Source organism: Ceratotherium simum, chromosome 4 (genome assembly GCF_057802395.1).
Source record: "Ceratotherium simum simum isolate JZ-2026a chromosome 4, ASM5780239v1, whole genome shotgun sequence".
Classification (NCBI taxonomy): Eukaryota; Metazoa; Chordata; class Mammalia; order Perissodactyla; family Rhinocerotidae; genus Ceratotherium; species Ceratotherium simum.
In genome coordinates, this window is record NC_141903.1 from 8275984 (window position 1) to 8300677 (window position 24694).

General features: G+C 42.2%; 1 protein-coding gene across 11 annotated transcripts in view; it reads left to right on the plus strand.

The window, feature by feature from the left end:
- Window positions 1-22745: 22745 nt before the first annotated feature.
- FBXW11 (F-box and WD repeat domain containing 11) overlaps window positions 22746-24694 on the plus strand; it is a 125250-nt gene continuing 123301 nt past the window's right edge. For 5 of the 11 annotated variants that reach the window (XM_087429424.1, XM_087429429.1, XM_087429427.1 and 2 more), the window contains exon 1: window positions 22752-22918. Coding sequence is in view for 4 of the 11 variants with exons in the window: in XM_087429416.1 (XP_087285542.1) it covers window positions 22874-22918 (45 nt within the window). In the remaining 7 variants the exon portion in view is untranslated. Of the gene's footprint in view, window positions 22919-24694 lie in introns of all 11 variants that reach the window. The other 6 variants (XM_087429416.1, XM_087429420.1, XM_087429428.1 and 3 more) reach the window with 3 other exon arrangements.

Sequence of the window (24694 nt, forward strand, 5' to 3'; positions counted from 1 at the left end):
TAGCATTGTCATTACTAAAATACGTACCTATGGTAAGTTGGAATCAGAGATAGCTGAAAGGGGTTGCATTGACTTGTGCAATACAGAGGAAATACTAATCTAAAGGACTACGGAACGAGCCGGCCCCGTGGCTTAGCAGTTAAGTGCGTGCGCTCTGCTGCTGGCGGCCCGGGTTCGGATCCCGGGCGCGCACTGACGTACTGCTTCTCCGACCATGCTGAGGCCGCGTCCCACATACAGCAACTAGAAGGATGTGCAACTATGACATACGACTATCTAGTGGGGCTTTGGGGGGGGAAAAAAAAAAGAACTATGGAATTAGTTTATTGTTGCTGGATGCTATTGATGCATGGAAGAGAGAAAATGATGGGCTCAGGGCAGATATTATCAATTTAAGGCAAGATGTGAAAGCCAGAAGGCCTTTCTAGCAGCTTTAAAAAAAGACTGTCATCTACTGTAGCTGGAAGGTAATTGTGCTCAAGACCAGGCACGGGACTGTATTGTAAGAATAGCAGAACTTCAGTGATAGCTAACTTTGCAGCCTCAGGAAGTTCCCTACACTAAAGCCGTGCCCCTGATAGGGAAGGAGTGGGACTCTGAGACTTGGCATGGGGATATCTGGGAAGATGCGCTTGAGAACATTTAACCCTTAGATCCCTTTGAACATTCTGGGCTCGCAAAAGTGAATCACTCCTTCTTGCTAGAGGATAACAGCAGCCCCTTCCTTGTAGAAACTATGCAGAGGCCTCAACTGAGGCAGATGTTCTGCAAAACACTACCTGCCTTCCTCAAGATCTTCTCCCATATCCCCTCCTAGACACTAGGCCAATAACTAGGGTTAAGTTATTGGGGAAGTGCTGGCCCTGCTAAGGGTGAAAAAGGGTTATTCACCAAAGGAGCCACAGGACCAGGCTAATAGGTACCAGCAAGAACCAGGAGTGCTTGCTTCCAAACGTACCTTGAGGATGCTGAACCAGGGTTTGAACAATTGTACACCATTGTAGTAGCAACGGCCAGAAGAAAGCCCCCCTGAACCCCCCACCACAGTCTGGCTAAAATACTAAATCACAAAAAATACTGCCTCTCGGTGGAATGGTGTACTAACCTTAAAAACTTAAAGGATGCAAGAGTGGTAGTCCACATTACATCTCATTTTAATTTACTAGTCTGGTCCCTACAAAAACCAGATGGATTATGGCAAATGACAGTGGACTACTGCAAACTCAACTAAGTGGCAGCTGCAGTGCAACTGCTGTGCTGTATGTGGCATCTATATTAGAACGAAGCAACAGAGCCCCTCCTACACAGCATGTGCCTACTGATCTAATGAATGTGTTTCTTTCGGTACCCATCAGAAAGGAAGATCAGAAGCAATTTGCATTTACCTGGGACGGACAACAGTATACAACCAAACTCATTTTATGAGGCCTGCATTACCTGATACCAGAACCAGACAAGGAGACCACAAGAAAAGAAAATTACAGTCCAATATCCCTGATGAACACAGATTCAAAAATCCTCAACAAAACATTAGCAAACCAAATTCAACAATACGTTAAAAGGATCATATACCATGATCAAGTGGGATGTATTCCAGGGATGCAGGGATGGTTCAACATTAGCAAATCAATCAATGTGATATACTACATTAACAAAATGAAGGAGAAAAATCATATGATCATCTCTATAGACGCAGAAAAAACATTTGACAAAATTCAACATCCTTTCACGATAAAAACTCTCAACAAAGTGGGTATATAGAGAATGTGCCTCAACATAATAAAGGCCATATATGACATGCCCACAGCTAACATCATACTCAATGATGAAAAGCTAAAACCTTTTCCTCTAAGATCAGGAAACAAGACAGGGATGCCCACTTAAGTCCACTTTTATTCAACATAGTATTGGAAGTCTTACCCAGAGCAATTAGGCAAGAAAAAAAAAAAATAGAAGGTATCCCAATTGGAAAGGAAGAAGCATAACTGTCACTATTTGCAGATGACATGATATTATATATAGAAAACCCTAAAGACTCCACCAAAAAACTGTTAGAACTAAGAAACTAATTCAGTAAATTCAGTAAAGTTGCAGGATACAAAATCAATACACAAAAATCTATTGTGTTTCTATATACTAATAACAAATTACAAGAAAGAGAACTTAAGAAAATAATCCCATTTACAATTGCATCAAAAAGAATAAAACATCTAGGAATAAATTTAACCAAGGAAGTGAAAGACCTGTACATTGAAAACTATAAAACATTGATGAAAGAAATTAAAGAAGACATAAACAAATAGAAAGATATTCCATGCTCATGGATTGGAAGAACTAATATTGTTAAAATGTCCATACTACCCAAAGCAATCTACAGATTCAATGCAATCCCTATCAAAATTCCAATGGCATTTTAATAGAAATAGAACAAACAATCCTAAAATTTGTATGGAACCACAAGACACTCCAAATAGCCAAAGTAATCTTGAGAAAAAAGAACAAAGCTGGAGGCATCATGCTCCCTGATTTCAAACTATATTACAAAGCTATAGTAATCAAAACAGTATGATATTGACATAAAAACAGACACATAGATCAATGGAACAGAATAGAGAACCCAGAAATAAACCCACACATATATGGTCAATTAATTTACGACAAAGGAGTCAAGAATATACAACAGAGACATCACAGTCTCTTCAGTAGATGGTGCTGGGAAAACTGGACAACCACATGCAAAAGAATGAAACTGGACCACTATCTAACATCACACACAAAAATTAACTCAAAATGGATTAAAGTCTTGAATGTAGACCTGAAATCATAAAGCTCCTAGAAGGAAATACAGGTGGTAAGCTCCTTAACATCAGTCTTGGTTATGATTTTTTAGATTTGACACCAAAAGCAAAGGCAACAAAGGCAAAAATAAACAAGGAGGATTACATCACACCAAGAAGCTTCTGCACAGGAAAGGAAACTATCAACAAAATGAAAAGGCAACCTACTAAATGGGAGAAAATATTTGCAAATCATATATCTGATAAGGGGTTAATATCCAAAATATATAAAGAACTCTGACAACTCAATAGAAAGCAAACAAACAAACAATTAGATTAAAAAATGGGCAGAGGGGGCCCGGCCTGGTGGTGCGGTAGTTAAGTTCACGTGCTCTGCTTTGGTGGCCCGGGGTTCGCAGGTTCAAATCCTGGGCGCGGACCTATACACTGCTTATCAAGCCATGCTGTGGCAGGCATCCCACGTATAAAGTAGAGGAAGATGGGCATGGATGTTAGCCCAGGGCCAATCTTCCTCAGCAAAAAGAGGAGGATTGGCAACAGATGTTAGCTCAGGGCTAATCGTCCTCACCAAAAACAAACAAAAAAAATTGGGCAGAGGATCTGAATAGACACTTTTCCAATAAAGACATATAGATGGTCAACAGGTACATGAAAAGGTGCTCAACATCACTAATCATCAGGGAAATGCAAATCAAAAGCACAATGATCCACTATCTTAGCAACTTTCAAATATACAATACAGTATTTTTAACTGTAGTCACCATGCTCTACATTACATCCCATGACTTATGTATTTTATAACTAGAAGTTTGTACCTTTTGACCCCCTTAACCCATTTCACCCACTTCCCTTACCCCCTACCTCTGGCAACTACTAATCTATTCTCTAAATCTATGAGTTTGGTTTTTTGTTTGTTTTTAGATTCCACATATAAGTGAGACCATATGGTATTTGTCTTTCTCTGTGTAACTTACTTCACTTAGCATAATGCCCTCATGTTGTTGCAAATAGCAAGATTTCCTTCTTTTTTATGGCTGAATAATACTCCATTGTGTGTGTGTATATATATATATATATACACACACCACATCTTCTTTATCCATTCATTTGTTGATGGACATTTAGATTGCTTCCTTGTCTTGGCTATTGTAAATAAAAGTTCTCATCACAAGAAAAAAAATTTGTAACTATGTATGGTGATGGATGTTAACTAGATTTATTGTGGTGATCATTTTGCAATATATACAAATATCAAATCATTATCTTGTACACCTAAAACTAATCTAATGTTATATGTCAATTAAGAAAAAAAAAGATATATCTAAGTCCTAACCCTCGTATCTGTGAATGTGAGCTTATTTGTAGAAAGGGTCTTTGCAGATGTAATTAAGTGAAGGCTCTTGAGATGAGATCATTCTGTATTAACTAGGTGTGCCCTAAATCCTATGACAAGTGTCCTCATAAGAAGAGGAGAAACACAGAGGCCAAACAATGCTTGGAGCCACCAGAAGATGGAAGAGGCAGGGAAGGATTCTTCCCTAAAGCCTTTGGAGGCCGTGAGGCCCTGCCCACACCTTGATTTTGGACTTCTGGCCTCCAGAACTGTGAGAGAATGAATTTCTGTTGTTCTAAGCCACAAACTTTGGGTTAGTTTATTATAGGACCCCCAGGAAACTATATAATAGAAGACCAACATCTTTAAATGTGTAAAGAAAAACTTCTGAAACAAAAATTTTAAATCCAGCTAAAATATCCTTCAAGAATGATGGAGAAATAAAGACATTAACAAATAAAAGAAAAACCAAAAGAATTCATTGCCAGCAGAGATGCACTAAAAGAAATACTACAGGAAGCTCTTCAGACTAAAAGGAAATGATACCAGATGGAAAACTGGATATTCAGGAAAGAATAAAGAGAATCACAAATGGCAAATAACTGGGTAAATATAAAAGACTATTTTTCCTCTGACTTTTAAAAGAAATACACAATAGCGTTTAAAGCAAAATATATAACTTTGCCTTGTGAGGTTTATAATGTATGTAGACATAATACATATGACATCTATGGCATACAAGATGGGAAGGAGTAAATGGACCCATAGAGTTGCAAGGTTTCTATATTTTGGGTGAAGTGTTAAAATATTAATTATAAGTAGACATGTGAAAGTTAAGGAGACATACTGTAATCCCTATAGCAACCACCATGAAAATAATGAAGAGTTATAGTTAAAAAGCCAACAGATCATGACTTGGTACTAACTGGGTTGAGTGGAGTGCTTTAAGTAGGATTTGGCAGAGGATGCTCAAGATTGTTCTAAGGAAAAGGAACAAAAGGATTGGTAATAAAATTGCTTGTGGCAACGGAGATTAGGATGGATATCTCAGTAGGTTGAATAGGCAACTCCCCCCCCACCCCCCCCCGCCACCCCCACCGATATGTCTACCCGGAATCTCAGAATGTTACCTTATTTGGAATAAGGGTTTTTGTAGATGCAGTTAAGGTAAAGATCTCTAGATAAGATCATCCTAGATGAGGGTGGGCCAATGACAGGTTCTTTATAAGATACAGACACAGAGGATAAACACAGAGACAAAGGGAAGAAGGCCATGTGAAGACAGAAACAGAAATTGGAGTTATGCTGCCACACGAAAAGAAATACCAGGAACCACCAGAAGCTGGAAGAGGTAAGAAGGGCAAAAGAAGAAAGTTGGACCCTTACTTTATACCATATACAAAAATGAACTCAAAATGGATCAAAGACTGAAATGTAAGAGCTAAAACTATAAAACTCTTAAAAGAACACAGAGAAAAGCTTCATGATGTTGGATTGGCAAAAATTTCTTGGATATGACACCAAAAACACAGGCAACAAAATAAAAACATCAAATACATCAAAATTTATAACTTTTTTTTTGGTGAGGAAGATTAGCCCTGAGCTAACATCTGTTGCCAATCCTCCTCTTTTTCCTGAAGAAGATTGGCCCTGAGCTAACATCTGTGCCCATCTTCCTCTATTTTATGTGGGATTCCTGCCACAGCATGGCTTGATAAGACATGCGTAGGTCCGTGCCCAGGATCTGAACCTGCGAACCCCGGGCTGCTGGAGTGGAGCATGTGAACTTAACCACTACGCCACCAGGCTGGCCTCGTCAAAATTTATAACTTTTGTGCATCAAAGGACAAAATCAACAGGGTGAAAAGGCAACTTCAGAATGGGAGAAAATATTTGCAAATCATATATCTGAAAAGGAATCAATATCCAGAATATACAAAGAACTCCTACAACTCAACAACAACAAAAACCCAAAAAACAACCAGATTAAAATATGGGTAAAGTACTTGAATAGACATGTCTCCAAAGAAGATATACAAATGACCAATAAGCACATGAGAAGGTTCTCAACATCACTAATCATAAAGGAAATGCAAATCAAAACCACAATGAAATACCACTTCACCCATTAGGATGGCTATCATCAAAAAACCCCCAGAAAATAAGAGGTGTTTGGGAGAATGTGAAGAAATTGTAACCCTTGTTCATTGCTGGTGGGAATGTAGAATGGTACAGCTGCTATGTAAAACAGTTATAGCAGTTTTTCAAAAAATTAAAAATAAAATTACCACATGATCCAGAAATTCCACTTCTGAGTATATACCCAAAAGAATTGAAAAGAGGGCTTGAAGAGATATTTGTACACCCATCTTCATAGCAGCATTATTCACAATTCAAAAAGTGGAAGCAACCCAACTGTCTATCAGCAGACAGAAGAATGGATAAACAAAAAGGTGGTATATGCACACAGGGGAATATTATTCAGCCTTAAAAAGGAAGGACATTCTGACACACGCTACAACACAGATGAACCTTGAAGACATCATGCCGAGTGGAACAAGCCAGTCACAGCAGCACAAATGCTGCATGACTCCACTTCATGAACTACCTGGAGTAGTCAAATTCGTGGAGACAGGAAGTAGAATGGTGGTGGCACAAGCTGGGGGAGGCGGAATGGGGAGTTATCGTTTACTGGGTATGGAGTTTCAGTCTGAGAAAATGAGGAAAGTTCTGGAGATGGATGGTGGTGATGGTTGCACGACAACGTGAATAGACTTAATGCCACTGAACTGTACTCTTAAAAATGGTTAAAGTGATACATTTTGTTACATATATTTTACCACAATTAAAAAATGGAAGACAAAGAAAAAAGAGAGGAAAAGGAGGAATCTCCCTTAGAGTCTTTGAGGGAGTATGGTCCTGTTCACACCTTGATTTCAGACTTCTGGCCTCCAGAACTGTGAGAGAATAAATTTCTGTTGTTTTAAGCCACCAAGCTTGGGGTAATTGGTTGTGGTAGCCACAGGAAACTAATATAGACAGACTGAGACTGCAGAAGTAAGAAATAAGACAGAAATGAATACAGAAGACTCAGACAGAGGAGCCCAGGGAGATGTGATAAATCATTGTGAAGAAGAGCTGGGGCAGGACTTTGTACAGTTCCCCTGTGAGTGAGGCTGGACGTGGGGCCCATGCTTGTTCCCTTAGTGGTACCAGCTCAGTGAGCCCTACACTCCCAGGACAGTCGTAACGGTGAATGGCCAGTCAGCATTCCCAGCTCGATAAAGGCACGGGGATCCTGGGCCTCAGACCCCTAAGGGACCAAGGTCAGAGACACCCTTCAAGCCACTCAAAGAGCAGAAGGATTAGTCAAGGGTGAGGGGAATCTAGAACACACAGAGAGGAAGATGACGAATTATTATTTACAGCCTTGGGACCAACTGCAGCAGTGGGGGCTGTAGTTCACCCTCTAACCTTCTTCTTCTAAATTTTCCCCTAAAAATTGTGACCAATCCCAATCTTGAAGAAGCTGTGATGGGATAATTTAACGTAAAATACAAGTAGATCTGAGCAGTGCATGGAATGATCTGTAGCAGACACTGTTAACACTTTACCCAGATCCCTTTAACTTCCTGCCCTGGCTTCTACGTGCTTTCCTTTCTAAAGACTCATACTAACTACTATCTCTGGGGGAGGGCCCTCCTACTGGTGCTACTTTGCCTGAAGCACCGCCAGCCAGAAGTGCCTGGGAGCTGACTGACTGATCTAGGACTAGGAAGCCCAGCTCCCTCACCTCACGTCAGGACAAACTCTGAGGATTAACCTACATTCTGGAACACCCATGCAGGATCAGGCTAAAGCTCAAACTCCTGTCTGTGGAACTCTGCCTGACAGAGCAACTTCCCTTTCTTGCTTCCCCTACTCCCTAATGGGTTTCCTCTGGGAGCTCTTCTTTTTTGTTTTTTTTTTTGTTTTTTTTGTTGTTTTTTTTTTTAAAGATTTTATTTATTTTTTGCCCCCAAAGCCCCAGTAGATAGTTGTATGTCACAGCTGCACACCCTTCTAGTTGCTGTATGTGGGACTCGGCCTCAGGATGGACAGAGAAGTGGTGCCTCGATGCGCACCCGGGATCCGAACCCGGGCCACCAGCATCGCAGCGCGCGCACTTAACCACCAAGCCACAGGGCCGGCCCTGGGAGCTCTTCTTAATTAAGCACTTCTTAATAAACACTTGTACAGCATCCTCATTCCAGGGTCTGCTTCTGGGAGACCCAACCTCAGGCAAGGGAGAAAATGTCTTGACTTGCCCCGTTATAACCTGGCACCAGTATCTCCTAGGTGTTTCATGTCAAATGCTGGTATCTTCTCTCATGGGGTACTTTTGGGGCTTCCTGTTATTCCCAGATATGAGAGATACCTCCTTTCGCTAGCTGCCTGAAATCCCCGCCCTCTCAATCTCTGGCTTCCTGTGCTGTACACCTCACAGGGCTCACCTGTTGCGATCACCCTGACCCTCCAAATAGTCCTCTTGGTCAGCAACTATTTCAAGATAATGTTTTTGTGGAATCTACAGTTGGCCCCCACAAAACATGCGTCTTTGCCTCTCAGAACTGTGCAGTGTAGGACCTGCCCAAGACAGGTCTTTTCTGTCTGTGGCCACAGGATGCTCCCACTCAGCCTCTGGCCTACACTTTTTCAGACATGGACGAGGAACCAGTGCCCATGTCTCCTAACTCTGGGGACACACATCAGTATCTCTGAGTGGTCCCTGAAGACCCCCTGAGGGGCACTTGGGCGGTACTGGGAGGGAAGAATTCTCTGAATCCTCTCCCATCTCTGCCAATCAGTCTCCAAGCCTCTCCTGTACATCCCCAAAGTCGGGGGTGGGCTGATTAGCTGGCAGAACTGGTTTTTCGACAACTTTCTTCACAAGCCTTCCAAACTTCATCTAAGACTTTGCATTAAAATGGCACCCATTGTTTTCCCCTCTGAGCCCACGGCTGCAACTCTGGACTGCAAGAGTCCATTTTAACATCTGTTACAGCGATAAGGCTCCTTGTGCACATACTTTGCTCCAAGTTTGATAATTCTGAGCCCCTACTGGTTACAAAGCTTCTCTAGCAGAGAGAAAAAGGCAGAAGGCAGGCACAGAATTCTCCTATTCAGGTGGGAGGGAACTGAATAACACCATCAACAAGAGACCATAACCTGAAAACACAAGCAAAACTCACTGGGATTAATGCCTGAAACCTCAGTCATATACACTCTGGGCTCGAGCAGCTAGAATCTAGTTCATCAGGAAATCCCTATATAACTTCATCCCTCTTTGCTTGTTCTCTGCTGGCCTGTTTCCTCAAAATTTAGGATATTCCTTACGATAAGTTTCTTAATACTTGGAAACCTGCAAGCTGCTTAAAGCCTCCAGAAGGGCCCGGGACAGGTGAAAAAGTTCACATCAAAGTTGCTGAATTCTGCACTGCCCAGCCTCTTATTGGCTCTCATTTTGTACCCCATTTGTAAGCACCCATCTTATCCTCCCCAGTATGGGAGAAAAACTGCTGGAGAGAGGGACGGGGCAGTGTGAAGGCAGGGAGCTGTGAGGGACAAAGGTCTGTTCATGGAAATGTGGAGAGCAGGAACACAAGATGAGGGAAAGCAGTGGAAATGAGGCTGGAAAGGTACATTGGAGTTGGGCTGCTAACAGCCTTCAGTGCTATGGTGGGTAGCCCACTGCAGAGCTACTCAGGGGTGAGAAGTGGGGCCAATGGATCCACTATCTGATGATTTTTTTTTTGAGAAAGATTAGCCCTGAACTAACATCTGTTGCCAATTGTGGGAGATCAAGATTTGGCCACCCTGGGGCCGGCCCCATGGCTTAGCGCTTAAGTGTGCGTGCTCTGCTACTGGCGGCCCAGGTTTGGATCCCAGGCATGCACCGTCACACTGCTTCTCTGGCCATGCTGAGGCCGCGTCCCACATACAGCAACTAGAAGGATGTGCAACTATGACATATAACTATCTACTGGGGCTTTGGGGAAAAAAAAGGAGGAGGATTGGCAATAGATGTTAGCTCAGAGCTGATCTTCCTCAGCAAAAAGAGGAGGATTAGCATGGATGTTAGCTCAGGGCTGCCCTTCCTCACACACAAAAAAAGAATTGACCACCCTGAAATATGTCTCTTTACCTTGATTGTTTTCTCTGACGGACATTTGACCTCCCCCACCAGCTGCCTAAAGAATTTAACATAGAAGACCTGTAGGAGTTGCCAGACAAACGTTTCCATTTCCCTCTTCATGTAAATTGTCTTCTTCCCCTCTGAAATCCCAAAACACCACCCACCCCCAACATCCTCCTTTGTCTTTAGCTGAAGATGGTATTTAAGATGAGAATCGTTGCCATTGTGTTGAGAAACTCAGTTTCCCTGGTTTCTCCCATGTATACATGTTATTAAACTTGGTATTATTTTCTCCTGCTAACCTGTCTTTTAATTATTTGGGAGCCAGAAGAACCTTAAGGAAAAGGGCAGAGGGGGATTCTCCCTCTCCCTCGACAGTTTTGGCGCCCAATGTGGGGCAAAAATTTCACTGGCTGGACACTGCTCGCTCCTGGACTACTGCAGCGGAGAGATCTCGGACCCTGACAAGAGCTGGCAGGAGGTGAGAGTTCTTACCATGTCAGTCTCCTGGATCTCTGCCTGCGGGGTCTAATGGAAGTGAGAGTGGTGAGTTTTCTCTTTCTAAATTTAGATTAACAGGAGAAAATATTGGTGCAGCTAGCTTCTTGGACTCAGCGACTCTAGGATCTGGTTGGGTGCCCATTGGATAATTGATCCATTTCCTCCCAGAAATAGTCTTTGTCTCTGTCTCTCTGTCGTCTGGGCCTTTGTCTTGTTCTATGTCTTGTGAGTTTGGCTTTGTGACCTTTCTGGTCTCCACCATTGGGAGGATGTGTGCACCGGCGTACGTCCTCGGTGGCCAGTCGAGCAGACTGGGGCCCCAGAAACTCTTTTTGTCCGGCTGTGCCTGCTCTCAGGGAAGGTTGTCATAAGTGGTCCCATTGGCTTTATAAGGGGCCTTTGTCATCTTTGTTGTGCTTTCTTATTTTTGGGAGTGAATTCTCTGGATCTCTTTTGGGGATGCCTCTGGTGTCCATAGTTAAAGCTTGGGATAAGTTGCTGTTACGGTTAAGATCCCACTCATCAACGTGGCCAGACAATGGATCATTTAAATTGGAAAAACTTCTAAATTGGGGGAAAACATGTTTTGAGAGCTCTCACATAATTGTTTAACTGGTACCTAAGAAAAGGCCAGAAAAAAGAAGAAGGGAAAATTTTGAGTAGCCTTAAGACCCTGACTCAGGTTACAAGTGAATTGAGAACATGTAAAAGTGTAAGTGTTGACAAGATTATAGAGGTTGGAATATTTGAGTTAATTTTATATAAAGAGGTTACATCAACTTTGCCTGAGTATGTTTTAAAATGTCTGACTGGGAATGCTTCCCTTGTCCAAAATTATAAGACCAAGACCTATTGATAAAAGTCTTAATGAAAACTATGTTTAGAGGTATAAGAAGTGATGAAATTCACATGAAATTTTGTAGAAAAACATGTTATTTCTATTACAGAACTGGTTAACAAAAATAATAACTTAAATGATGGCTAATTTTATCTAATGTCTTATGAAGTCTTGTAGGCAATCTAAATAATTATTGGGAACAAGTAACTAAACAGATGTGAAAAAGATGAATGTTGGGTCAACTTTTAACAATAATTATGTGTTATGGTGGTTACAGCTTCCAAACTCTTTTTGGTGACTTAAAACTTTAGAGTTTTGCTAAATTTTATGATAAAAATTCATTGAGCATCTAGATCATTTCCAAATAAGATAAGATATTAGATATTAATTGCTAAATATAGGTTTATCTACTTTTGGCTTGTTATAAGAAAAACTAAATGGTGTTTTGGGTCTATTGGTAAACATGTCTTGTGTTTTATTAAAAGATTGTACTAAAGTAACATGTTTCCAGAAATTATAAAGTGTTTATAAATTTTCCAAGCCACAGAATACTAATGTAAAAGAAAGTTTATAATTGCTCACTTAGTTTTTACTTAGAAATCAAGGTTTCCAAGGGTTAAAATTTCTAATTAGTATATGTGATTAAAGTTACTAAAAATTAATAAGGAAACCAGCTCTGTATACAAGGCAAGTTATAAAAAGTTTGTGTAAGAAAAATTATGAAAAAGGAGTTTTATGCATGGTCAAGTTGGCTGGGATTAAAGTAAATCCAATTAAGTAAATGAGTTTTAATATCAGAAGTAAGCTGGTACCAAATTAAAATTTTGTCTTCTTTCGCTTAAAAGGATGATTTTTCTTAAACTTTTCATCTGAGAGGTTATAAAAGGTTTCTTTATGTTTGAGTAAATCAATGTTTTGTTAAAATAATTTCCTATGTTCAAAAGGACTGAGGTCTCTCTATTAAGGTTTTTTTTTTTTTGACTATTTTAACTCTGTCTGCCCTTGACTGTTTCATAATGAGCATTGTTTCATACTTGATCAAGTGTTTATGATAAACCTTCTTAGGTGGTATTAAGTGAGTGAATGTTACTGATATAGGCTTTTTGAAATTGTATAACATTACTGAAATTCTGATCTGTCCTGGTTATCAGTCATAATCCTGGTTATTATTATTTAAAGTGCTGTATGTCACAAAATTAACCAAATTTGTCAACTGCCATTTTGGGGTCTTGTTTACAGTTATTTCTTTACCCTGATGCTTTTACATATGTTTTAACTTCAGAAAAATTCATAGAAAGGACTTGAACATTTACTCTGGAATACAGGTTTCTGACAAACTTTCTGATCATAAAACTGAACTTGGTAAGAAATTACAGAACTCTGATGGAGAGACTGATGACTTCATGAAGCTGTTAACAAAAAGATTGGGATCAACAATGGATTGCACAGGACTGAATGAACAGATGAGGATGATTATAATTTTTATGATTTTTTCATTCAAAATGTTGCTCTTTTTTTTTAATGTTTTGTTTTTTCAGATTTAAGGAAAACTTTTTCTCTTTTCTCCTGAGATAGCTATGACTTATGGCAATTTGGTAAATGATACTTTTGTAAGCAAAGTTAAAATATTTACCTTTTTCTCTCTACCTGATCCCTCCAGAATTTGAAAACTCTTAGTAAGTAAATATTCTTATTTCATGGCAATGTAGTTATTTGCATAAGTTCAATAAGAATCTGTTCTCCTTATAACAGGACACAACTGGAAACACTGGTTATATTACCAAGGCTGTGACTGGAACATCATATTTGTGATATAACTATAACCATACAGCTTTTGAGGAATGAAGATTGGACTTTATGGAATAAAGCCACATGGAAATATTGGCCTGGTACCTTATGTTCCAAGCAGCACTTACTGGATAAGTAAAGAATGTCACTTATCTGGCAGATGCAAGGAACCTCGAAATATTTTGGGGAAACCTCAAGAAGAGAGGAATTCACCCAAATCTGTAGGTATTGCAGGCGAAGTCTGATGACAAAAGTTCTTGGCTTGGTTTCTTGGCCTTTGAAGTTCAATCTGAGATTCCTTATAAAAAGTTCCAGCAAAGCAGATTTAAAAGAGCCTATATGATCAATGGCTATTCTTGCTGTACTTATGTAATTGGGCCAAATTTATTAAAACTAGACATTTTACAAACTAGTTAGTTTTAATTTGGCTATCTTTGATAAAAATGAGGATGATTTTAGAGAGAAAAATTATATTTCAGTAAAAACTATTATATACATTTGGGGATATTAGATCCTAGTTTTGTTAATTGTCTTTTGAAGGTTTTGTATTATATCCGTTGACGGGACTGGATCCGGATTTCGTCTAGTCTCCTGAAATATCTGGCTACAAATCTCCTAACGTTTTTGATTTTTTCCATCATTTTCATTTGGAATCAGTGAGAACTGAAGCTGCCCTTTTTCCTGAAGCCTTACAAACTGAAGCTGATGGACTTACTACAAACTAACAGACTACCCGACAACATCATCAGAGACATTTTAAACTGCAAAAGATGCTTTGATGCTGACATCTAAAAATCTTCTTAACCGGCTGTCCTCTGAACTCAGAAACTGGTTTACAATTTGCTCTAACCATTAACCTTGTTTTTCTTTTGTTTCCATAGAAATGCTTCTTATTAAACACCTCATTGCTTGCTTCCACAATACAGGCCTAACTTTAAAAGCCCGCCCGCATCACCACTTTCTAAAAGAAACTGGACTGATCTATTATCAGGACTAAGAAATGTGTTCACTAAGATGGAACAGTCTACCAACTCAGCTTCTGGACTGTGAAACTTCTTTAAGTTTCAAAAGGACTGTGAAACTTTTAGTTTCAAAGGCGGGACTGTGGGAGATCAAGATTTGGCCACCCTGAAATATGTCTCTTTACCTTGATTGTTTTCTCTGATGGACATTTGACCTCCCCCACTAACTGCCTAAAGAATTTAACATAGAAGATCTATTTCAGGAAGGAGTTGCCAGACAAACATTTACATTTCCCTCTTCATGTAAATTGTCTTCTTCCTCTCTGGAATCCCAAAACACCACCCACCCCCAACATTCTTTGTCTTTAGCTGAAGATGGTATTTAAGATGAGAATCGCTGCCATTGTGTTGAGAAACTCAGTTTCCCTGGTTTCTCCCATGTATACATGTTATTAAACTTGGTATTATTTTCTCCTGCTAACCTGTCTTTTAATTATTCGGCCAGCCAGAAGAACCTTAAGGAAAAGGGCGGAGGGGGATTCTCCCTCTCCCCCGACACAATCTTCCTCTTTTTGCTTGAGGAAGATGGTCCCTGAGCTAACATCTGTGCCAATCTTCCTCCACTTTGTATGTGGGACACCACCACAGCATGGTTTGATGAGCAGTGTGTAGGTCCACACCCGGGATCCAAACCCACAAACCCTGGTCCACTGAAGCGGAGGACACGAACTTAACCACTACGCCACTGGATTGGCTCTGGCCAAGGACTTCTTGGCAGATGTCTAGTCTTGTTCAAGATCGCAGAGTCGAGAGTCTGGCACTCGGGATACCAGGGCCCTTTCTGCAGTGGCCAGAGTGCTCTAGAGTAATGATCGTCAACCCGTTTTGCTCGCGTACCCACAAAAGAATTTTGAGACGTTATGTAATTACTCATTTTTTAAAATATCTAAAAGTTTTCAGCATGAATTTAAATAGCTGCAAAGAATGTCATTTTCAATGTATTGTAAAAATTGACATTTAAAAATAAAGCTGTTGTGACTTTTCTCAATGAAATTTAAATATATGATCATTTTATACCATCATTCTTTTAAAATATACAGGAATAAACTATTTTCTAATAGAAGGAAATTTGTTTTTTTGGTGATGAAGATTGGCCCTGAGCTAGCATCTGTGCCAATCTTTCTCTACTTTGTACGTGGGACGCTGCCACAGCATGGCTTGATGAGTGGCGTGTAGGTCCACTCCTGGGATCCGAACCTGTGAACCCCAGGCTGCCAAAGCGGAGCATGCAAACTTAACCACTGCACCGCCAGGCCGGCCTAGAGGAAATTTTTTATCATTTGTTTTTTTTCCCTAAACTCATATTTCCATTCCATTTTCCCCAAAGAATTTTATGCTTGACAGTTTTATTGCTCACCTTATCATACTTCTCTCTGCATGTTGTGTTATAACTTTTAGTTTCTATGATCACAGGCAAAAATATTAGCAAAAAACGTGCTGCATTACATTATCATTGTAATTGTCATTAAACGCAATTGGTCAAACAATAAGTACACCACATTTTGGTAATGATTAAACACAAACAGAATTTTATTAGAACTACATCTTTAAATCAGCAAATAATTAAACAAATAGTTTGCATATCCGTGCATGAATATCACTTGTTTCTAGAATGAGACAGGATTCAGCATCAAATTTCTTTTTAGGTCTTATGTTTATAGATGTTAGTCCTGAGAAGACTTGTTCATATAAGAATGAAAGTTGTCTCATAGCCATGTTATGCAACTTCTTTGGTTTCTTTCCAAGTTACTATGTTAAAAATTACATAGTGATCTGTCAGCAAAATCATTTTAAATTATCATTAAAACTCAATTCAATCCTCTTTCAGTTTTGTTGAGAGCAAACTTGGAAACCACCTGACTAGTAAAAGGATTGTTATATAGTCACTGGAAAAATTCACTTTCTCAATTTCCAGGAAGCATACCAAAAAGTCTTTACCAAGATTTATTAAATGATGATTAATTATACTTGTGTAGCAGAGACAATCCTATGTGCTCACCAAATTCTACTTCCTTTTCTTTTTTCTGGGCATACAGGAAGAGTACATTGTTCAGCCTCCCTTGTGGCTTCTTGGGGCTGTGTGATTAGGTACTGACCAATGAACAGTGAGCAGGAATGATGTGCTTCTGAGATAAGGCAGTTAATAGCTGGTGAGCCTCCCCATCTGCCCCCTCTGCTCCAGCTATACCAGAGACCACGAATTCCAGATGGTGTAACTAGAAGACAGAGGGCTAGCTGACTCCTGCAGACTTTGTGTGAAGGGCTGATCTTCCTCACAAAAAAAAAAAAAAAAGAATAAACATTATAAAAAAAAAAAAAAGAAAGTGTATTAAGCCACTATGTTTCCAGGGCGTGGAAACTTAGTAATGCGTCGGTTTGGCGAGGCTGAACTACATTTCCCTGAATTCTATTCCTCTATGTTTCTGAGGGTGGGCCACAAGACAGATTCTTGTGCAGGATCTGGAGAGCAGAAGTGAAACTGTGGTCATTGTCTAGCCCATATACACTCTTGTTGATCTGTCACTCGCCTCCTTCGCACGAGGAGTGGCTGGGTCTGCAACTGCTCCACCCTCCCTGAGAGCCTCCTTCAGCTTCTCTAATTCTCGGGCCAGGGGTATGTGCTCAGCTCTGTGACAAAGGGCTCCAGCGTCTGCAGGACACCCATACCACGAAGGTTAGAGGCAATAAGCCCTGATACAGGTTTCAGTCTGTCCTCACGGCCTCCAGGTCAACTTATGCTTGCTCTCCCCCATCTCACATCCCTCTTCCCTTCTTGACTGCCTACCCCACAGACTTTAAGATCCAGTATATAGTGCGAAGATAACAGCCTTACAGAGATTGCTTAACTAGATCTGACAATTGTACAAGGTCACCTGTTTGCAAAAAATCCCTTAATACACTCAGTGGTTCTGCTTCTCTGACTGAAACCTGAGTGATACACAGGGTTAATTTGCTACTGTGGCACAGTGTATTCTCTTCTGACTAACATAACCATTCCTTACTCGCTCACTTGGAGGTATCTTATTTAACCTGATAAGTTTAAAAAAGGTTGGGAAAAAACAAATATTAATTTCAATACATATTTGCCAAATAAATTAACTGATGAAATGTTTTCACTTATGAGCTTTAAATGTATTTTCCTAAAAATTACAGAACTAAAGATTCAACCCATCTAATATCTATTATTGACAAAGCCAGTCTCCATTATCAAACTACTCAGCCATATTAAAGCGTGGCTTGTTTTTCAGTTCAAATAAACATGCTAATATGTATTTCATTATAACTATCTTTTTTCTGGATTCTATAGATAGATGTATAAGGCATGGAAGCTTGTCATGTAGATAAAATAGGGGGCTGCTACCTTAATACTTCTTACCAACACTCTCTTTCCTATGGTTTCACAAGATTCTCCCTCAACAGAACTGCATTCCTGGATGTTAGTTGGAAATGAGTTAAGTCAAAATTTCAGTGCACTATCCCTCTCTATACTGTATCTGAATCTAAAAAACTCATCAGAGGCCAAAATATACCATTTTATTTATTTATTTTTTTGCTGAGGAAGATTGGCCCTGAGCTAACATCTGTGCCCATCTTCCTCTATTTTATTTGGGACGCCTGCCACAGCATGGCTTGATAAGTGGTGTGCAGGTCTGCGCCTGGGATCCAAACCTGCAAACCCCGGGCTGCCAAAGCGGAGCATGTGAACTTAACCACTATGCCACCAGGCTGGCCCCAAAATATACCATTTTAAAATGCCACCCTTTACCTTCAACAGCATTCATGAGAAAGGGAAAGACATAAAGCCCCAGCAAGGGTTTATGGTGCATTGATTAAAAGAGATCTCATTGAGTCCAATATTTCGAATTGGTTCTTTTTTTTTTTTTTTGTGCCTCTACTAGTATCTATTGCTGTATAACAAATTAACTCAAATTTAGCAGGTTAAAATAAGCAACATTATCTCACACAGTCTCTTGTGGGTCAGGGATCCAGCAAGGGCTTAGACAGGTGGTTCTGGCTCAGGGTGTCTCATTAGGTCAAGATGCTGAATGGGGCTACAGTCATCTGAAGGCTTGACTGGGGCAGGAGGAGCCACTTCCAAGATGGCTCACTCACAGGCCTGGCAAGTAAGTGCTGGTTGTTGGCAGGTGGCCTCAGTTCCTTACTATGTGGACATCTCCAGAGGGTTGCTTGAGTGTCCTCAGGATATGGCAGCTTTCTTCCCCGAGTAACCCAAAAGAGAGAGTGGTGAGGAAGCCACAACACTTCTTATGATCTTGTCTTGGAACTCACACCCTCACATCTGCCATATTCTCTTAAAGTTTAATACAAAGAATTATTAATTAGTAACAAAGTACTAAGTACTAAGCGGTAAAGACAACTCTAAAGAATACAGAAATAGCAGTTATAGGGAGCGGCCTGAGGCAGAGTACCTAAGGAAGCAACAAACTTGGAGGAGCCCGGCCACCCTCACTGCTAGGCTGAGATTCAGACTTCCTTGGAGAGAGGGTAGTTATGGCCCACTGGATGGTGAAGTTTGCTATGCTACAGATTGGGGCTGGCAAGCAGGAAACTGCCTGCTGAGGTGCCACTGAACTTGGTGGGAAGCCACCCTCTGGATGTCCCAGCCACCCGTGTGGAAGACAGGAGGATACAGTTCTGCAAACCATTTGCTGCCGTGTGCCACAAAGGCAAGAAGGAAAAGAAAGTATACTGGAACCAGGAAGAGAATACTCTTCATTCAGCTGTGTTCCTCTAGAGCTCTCTATTGACAAAGTTAAACATTATGCCAGCTGGCAGAGGATAAATAAATACTGGGTTCCACTCCAGTATTTCAAAGCACGGAAAAGAAGGATGGATTTGGAGCTGAGAGGCTATAAATTAATAACAGGTGCACATATGTTCTGCTGCAGGAAAAACAATGCATTTGGTTATGCAGTGCTGTCCTAGACCCCAGTGGGAGTGTTACATTTTGTATACAGTATGTGCCCCATACTGCCTTTGTATAATCTAAACGATTCTGAATTCTGAAACATATCTGGACCTCAGGGTTTTGGTTAAGGGATCATGGATGTGTACCACTTCATTGTTAGCATGTCTTGTAAACCCCAGTGCAGCGCTATCTGAAAAACTGGCGGGAAAATATGCCTCAAAGTCTTCTGCCTTTATCTATGACCAAATCTTATCACAAGCTAGCACCAAGTGTAAAGCAATAAAAATACCTGAGCACCTATTTCTTGTTCGAGAAGAGGAGGGAGCACAGTGATAAGCCTTGGTTCAGCTTGCTCCTCACAGAGCTTGGTTAAACCTTCTATTATACACATGGCTTTTTAATCCCACTGAGCTCCTGGAATCTAACCCAATAATACTAGTATTTTTTCCTCTGAAGGTGGGATATGGTTCTAATAAAAGGATAGAAACCTTGAGTTTCAAAAAAAAAAAACAACACCTTGAGTTACCTCCACTACAGTTCCAATGCCAAAGGCTGCAAACTCAAATGTCTACATGGGTTAGGCACACAACTTAAATGAACGAAGCACACAGACATAAGACAACAGGGAGTGATGGTGACAGTGGAAATCTACCAAGTACATGCTTCGTATAAAGAAGGCAGTTTCTACTTAACCCCTGCTTACTGTTGCCATGCAGATCCAATATAGTCAGTCTAATTTTTCAAGAGAAGCTGGAGATTCAGATTTTAAAATGTGAAACTGTCAATTTTTAGGGCCGGCCCTGTGGCTTGGTGGTTGAGTGCGCGCGCTGCGATGCTGGTGGCCTGGGTTCGGATCCTGGGTGCGCATCGAGGCACCACTTCTCCGTTCATCCTGGGGCCGGGTCCCACATGCAGCAACTGGAAGGATGTGCAGCTGCGGCACGCAGCTATCCACTGGGGCTTTGGGGGGAAAAATAAAATAAATAAAATCTTTAAAAAAAAAAAAAGAAACTGTCAATTTTTAAATCAATAAAAAAGATGGTGTAGGATGAACATACATATTAGGGGATCATATTCAGCTTGTGACTCCTACCCCAACCCTATGTGCTAAGTCCTGTGGCAAGTACTGGGACCTTAGAGGTAGGTGTTGGTTGGCTGTTACATTGGTGGCCTCTAATGAACCTTGACTCTCTGTATTCACAACCTTGTATAGTCCCTTCCCACATTGACTCTGGGCTTGGCCATATGACTTGCTTTGGCCAATGGGACATTAGCAAGTGTGGTGCAACCAAAGGCTTGATAAGCATTTGCTCAATGAGGCTTGTCCTCTCAGAAGCTAGTCACCATGCAGAAGTTTGCATGATACGAAGCCAGGTGGAGAAGAGAGGCCCTAAAGGATGAGAAGCTGTTTTGATGAGCTCCCAGCTGACTGAAGTCCCATGAGTAACCTCAGCTTATACTATGTAGGCCTGGCTGAGTCCAGTAAACCCACACAATTGTAAAAAATAATAAACCACCGTTATTTTAAGCTACTAAGTCTTGGGGAAGTGTATTGTGATGCAATAGGTAACTGAAACAGAGGTCATTAATTCTATCTCCTTTGTTTTACTAATGAATGTCCCAAGGCCCAGATAGCGGAAGGGGTCTGGTGAAATTCAGACAGCAAGTTAGTGGCAGTAACTTGCCAATTCTGTGCTCTTTCTTCCTATTGCTTTTTTTTCAATTCCCTTGGTGGAAAGCACCAGACAAGGACAATGAAACTTCAAACTCTACATGCACAGAACCTACACTATGTCCTGCATGCATACAAATTACTGTAATAACTTGGTCCTTGGAAATGGAAAGATTTCTAGGCAATCTAGTGCCCTCACTTTACAGGTGCAGAGAATGCAAACCACTTGAGAAAGAGAAAAGCAGCCTCTGACATCTGGAAGCTGGCCTGGTACAATCAGCCAGGCTGTAATGTTACTAGATGATAGCCTGGCCTCTGTTGAACATAATTTCACAGAACATAAACATCAGATGAGGCCATTCTGTGACCATGATAGATCAAGACAAAAACAAGATCCCTCTTTAATTATATTTGAACACAGATAAAACATGAACATTGTCCAAACCACAAAAAATGACCAAACATCCCCCATCACGGCTAATGAGGGGCTCCTGCTTCTCTACCAATTACAGTTTCAGCCTCAGTCTAGTATTCCCTCCTTCCAGGTAAGATTTTTTGAGATGCCCAATCATAGAATTACCCCCACTGCCTGACAGCATCTAATCTCGAGTAAAGCCCCACTTCCTTAAACCCTCTCCCAGATCACCTCACAACTCTTGCTGAGATGCCCCAGGTTCCTCATGGTGTGTGTTGTCCCTCACTGCAACCTGTAATAAACGCAACTTGTTCAGCTATCAGTGTGTCCCTGGTGGTCTTTGGTTAGAGGGCACTGACAGACCTGACAAAGTTCACACACAGTTGGAGGCAGAATTCATTAGAAGGAGTCTCCAGGTCTCCAGCTGTGTTCCTGCTCTTTTGGTTAATGTCTGTCTTCCCCCTACCAGAATTAAGCTCCATGAGAACAGAGGCCTTGTCTGTCATGTTCAGAACTGGTACCCGGCAGAGGCTGGAAGTTTAACAAATATTTTCCGAACGAATGAATGAGTAAGAGGGGCTCAGTATACATAGGTTCCCTTTCATCTCTCAACTCCTCAGTTCGTGGTGCATACAGACAGAACCACAGTTCACCTCCATAAACCTCTTCTCCAGCTAATCTGTAAACCCCTCACTCCTGGGGTGCCCAAACTCGCAGAGCCTCCTCCCTCGCCCGAGCTTCTCTCGCTCGCTGGCCCCCTCTCACACCTGAGCCCCAAGACCATCCCCTCCTAACGCACCTGGAACCCATCTGTCTCCAACACCTGTCCCTACCACCAGGCGCTCGCGGATCAGCCGCACCGCTACATAGGCGTCATGTGGGCACTGCGGTCACCAACGGCGCATGTGCGGAAATCGGACGCAGACGCAGGATCTCCGACAAGTGAAGAGGTGCCGCGGAGTTTCCGTCCCGGTCTGGGTAGAAGTCAGGAGAAACTAGCCGGAAGGAAAGCCCGCGCGCATGGCTTTCTGGGATATGTAGTCATGGCGCTTTCGAGGTCCTACCTTGAGGGATCCTTTAATTCTTTAGGTTTGCACGTCCCGCATTCGCAGTCCCGTGCTACTTTCGGCTCAGAATTCAGCTTCTGGCTACCAGGAGAGATTGGCCTAGTGTCGGCTTCTCGTTCCCACAACGCTCTGCGGGGCCCGCGGCGCCTGCTGGGAGCTGTAGTCCTCGCTCTGCGTACTGCGTTCGCCGAGGGGGAGGGCGGAGCTGCCGGCGGCCCGGGCGGGCTGGCAGCTAGAGTGGGTGCGATAGCCGCCTCCGCCTCTGCCGCCTCCGCCGTCGCCTCCTCCGCCCGGGCCGTTCGCTGCTGCGCGGGGAGAGCGAGGCGGGGCCGCCATGGAGCCCGACTCGGTGATTGAGGACAAGACCATCGAGCTCATGGTGAGTGCGGCCCGCTGGACCGTCCGTTCTTCCGTCCGTCGGGCCCGGAGCGGGCCTGCCCATCTCAACGTCCGGCGCAAGGCCAGCCCTGGCCCTTCCCCGCCGCCGCGGCCCCGATCTGGGCCCCCCACCTTCCCTGGCCTCGGGCCCGGCGCGGTTCCTCCGGATCCTTCGAGATCTCAGACCGGACCTCGCCCGGCCCCCTCCATGCCCCTCGGTTCTCCTCCCTCCCTCTGTCCTGTCTTCGGGCCCATCTCTCGAACGACCCTCGCTCGCTTATGCTGTGGCCTTAGCTCCCCCTCGCTCTAGCATCTCATTTTCCTTCTTTTAGAAGGGGATTTTTTTCCCCCCCTATTTCTCCATCCCAGGCCTGCCCCGCTCTTGGAAGCCCCACTCAGTCCGAGTGAGATGGTGGTGGGAGGGGGTACGGAGGAGATCGGACAGGGCCTGGGCCTCCGCGTCCTAGTAGGGGTCTCAGCACCCTCTCCCCAACCCAGGGCTGTGTGGATGCCAGGATAGGCCTACAGGGGTGGAGGTGGGGAGCTCTCGGGTTTGAGGCTGTGACGGATAAGAGGCCTTTTTCCCGGGCCCCTGTGGTGTCCGGCTACTTGGACAAAGGGTTTCCTAGTCGCCGAGAGGGATGTTTGCATAGCAAGGCCCCAGGTACTCTGGATTCCATCTCCCCGCAAAGCGAAACCGTAACTACACGTTTTCCAGAGCTGTTTTGGGAAATTGAGGAAGAAGGGGGAGGGGTGGTTCTCATCACTGCCGCCAGTTCTTTCTTCTTACCAAAAAAAAGAAAGAGAATTCTAGGCCCCTGGGGAAGCGATCACTCTTCTGTTGGAAACCATTGGTAGCCAGGCCAGACTCCCTGGCCCCACGGAAACCCCAACCCCCTTCCGCCTTAGGACTTGGAGCCAGAAGGGGTTTTTAGAAACAGGACCATGAGAGAGTGGCTTGTAGAAGCGAAGAATTTGCTACTTGGTGAATGATTTGCTGGAAGAAATAAAAAATGGCAGCTATGACCTGCCAATTTGAACATTAGGGAAATCAAACTGGGCTCTGGAGAGTTAGGAGGAGGAAGTCTTTGCCTCAGCAAATGGACATGCCCAGGGTTTCTTCCTGTGGAAACCTTGACAGTTTCTTTGTGTCTCTCCTGACACAGTAACAACTTCTACCCTAGGCTTGAGAGGAAAGGTGAAAGAATCTACTTAACCCAGCGAAATGTTTTCCTAGCCAGATTTTCTCCAGTATGAAAATGTTTATTGAGTCAGTGATTCCACTGGGTAGGGTCGGTGACATCAGAGCCAGTTCCCCCATTTAATGCTATAAATAATAAATGGTGACACTGAAAGTCTGTTGGAAGCTGCATGGTTTCTGTGGATGATGGTATCTGGGGAGTTAAGATGCATGTTTTAGAAATGGAAGTACAGTAGCATCAATACAGAGGCAGGTTAATATTTGCTGTCCTTTGCATAATTCACAGAACTAGGCTTTTCCAGCATTCTTGAAAACTAGGAAAAAAAACCTCTGGTAGTTTCTGATTTGTGTGTCTGTGCGTGCATGTGTGGTTGCTTTCTAAGGGATACTGTCACTTGTGAGTTTTTGGTTTTCATTCATTAAGTAATTTTTTCTTTTCGGTATAATTTATCAAACTATTATTGTAGTCAAGCCTGATATTCTGCAAATTTTGTAGTGGGTTATTTTAGTAAAATACCTTGAATGGAATGACATATATAGTACATGTACTTATAACAGGAGGAGTACTTCACATCG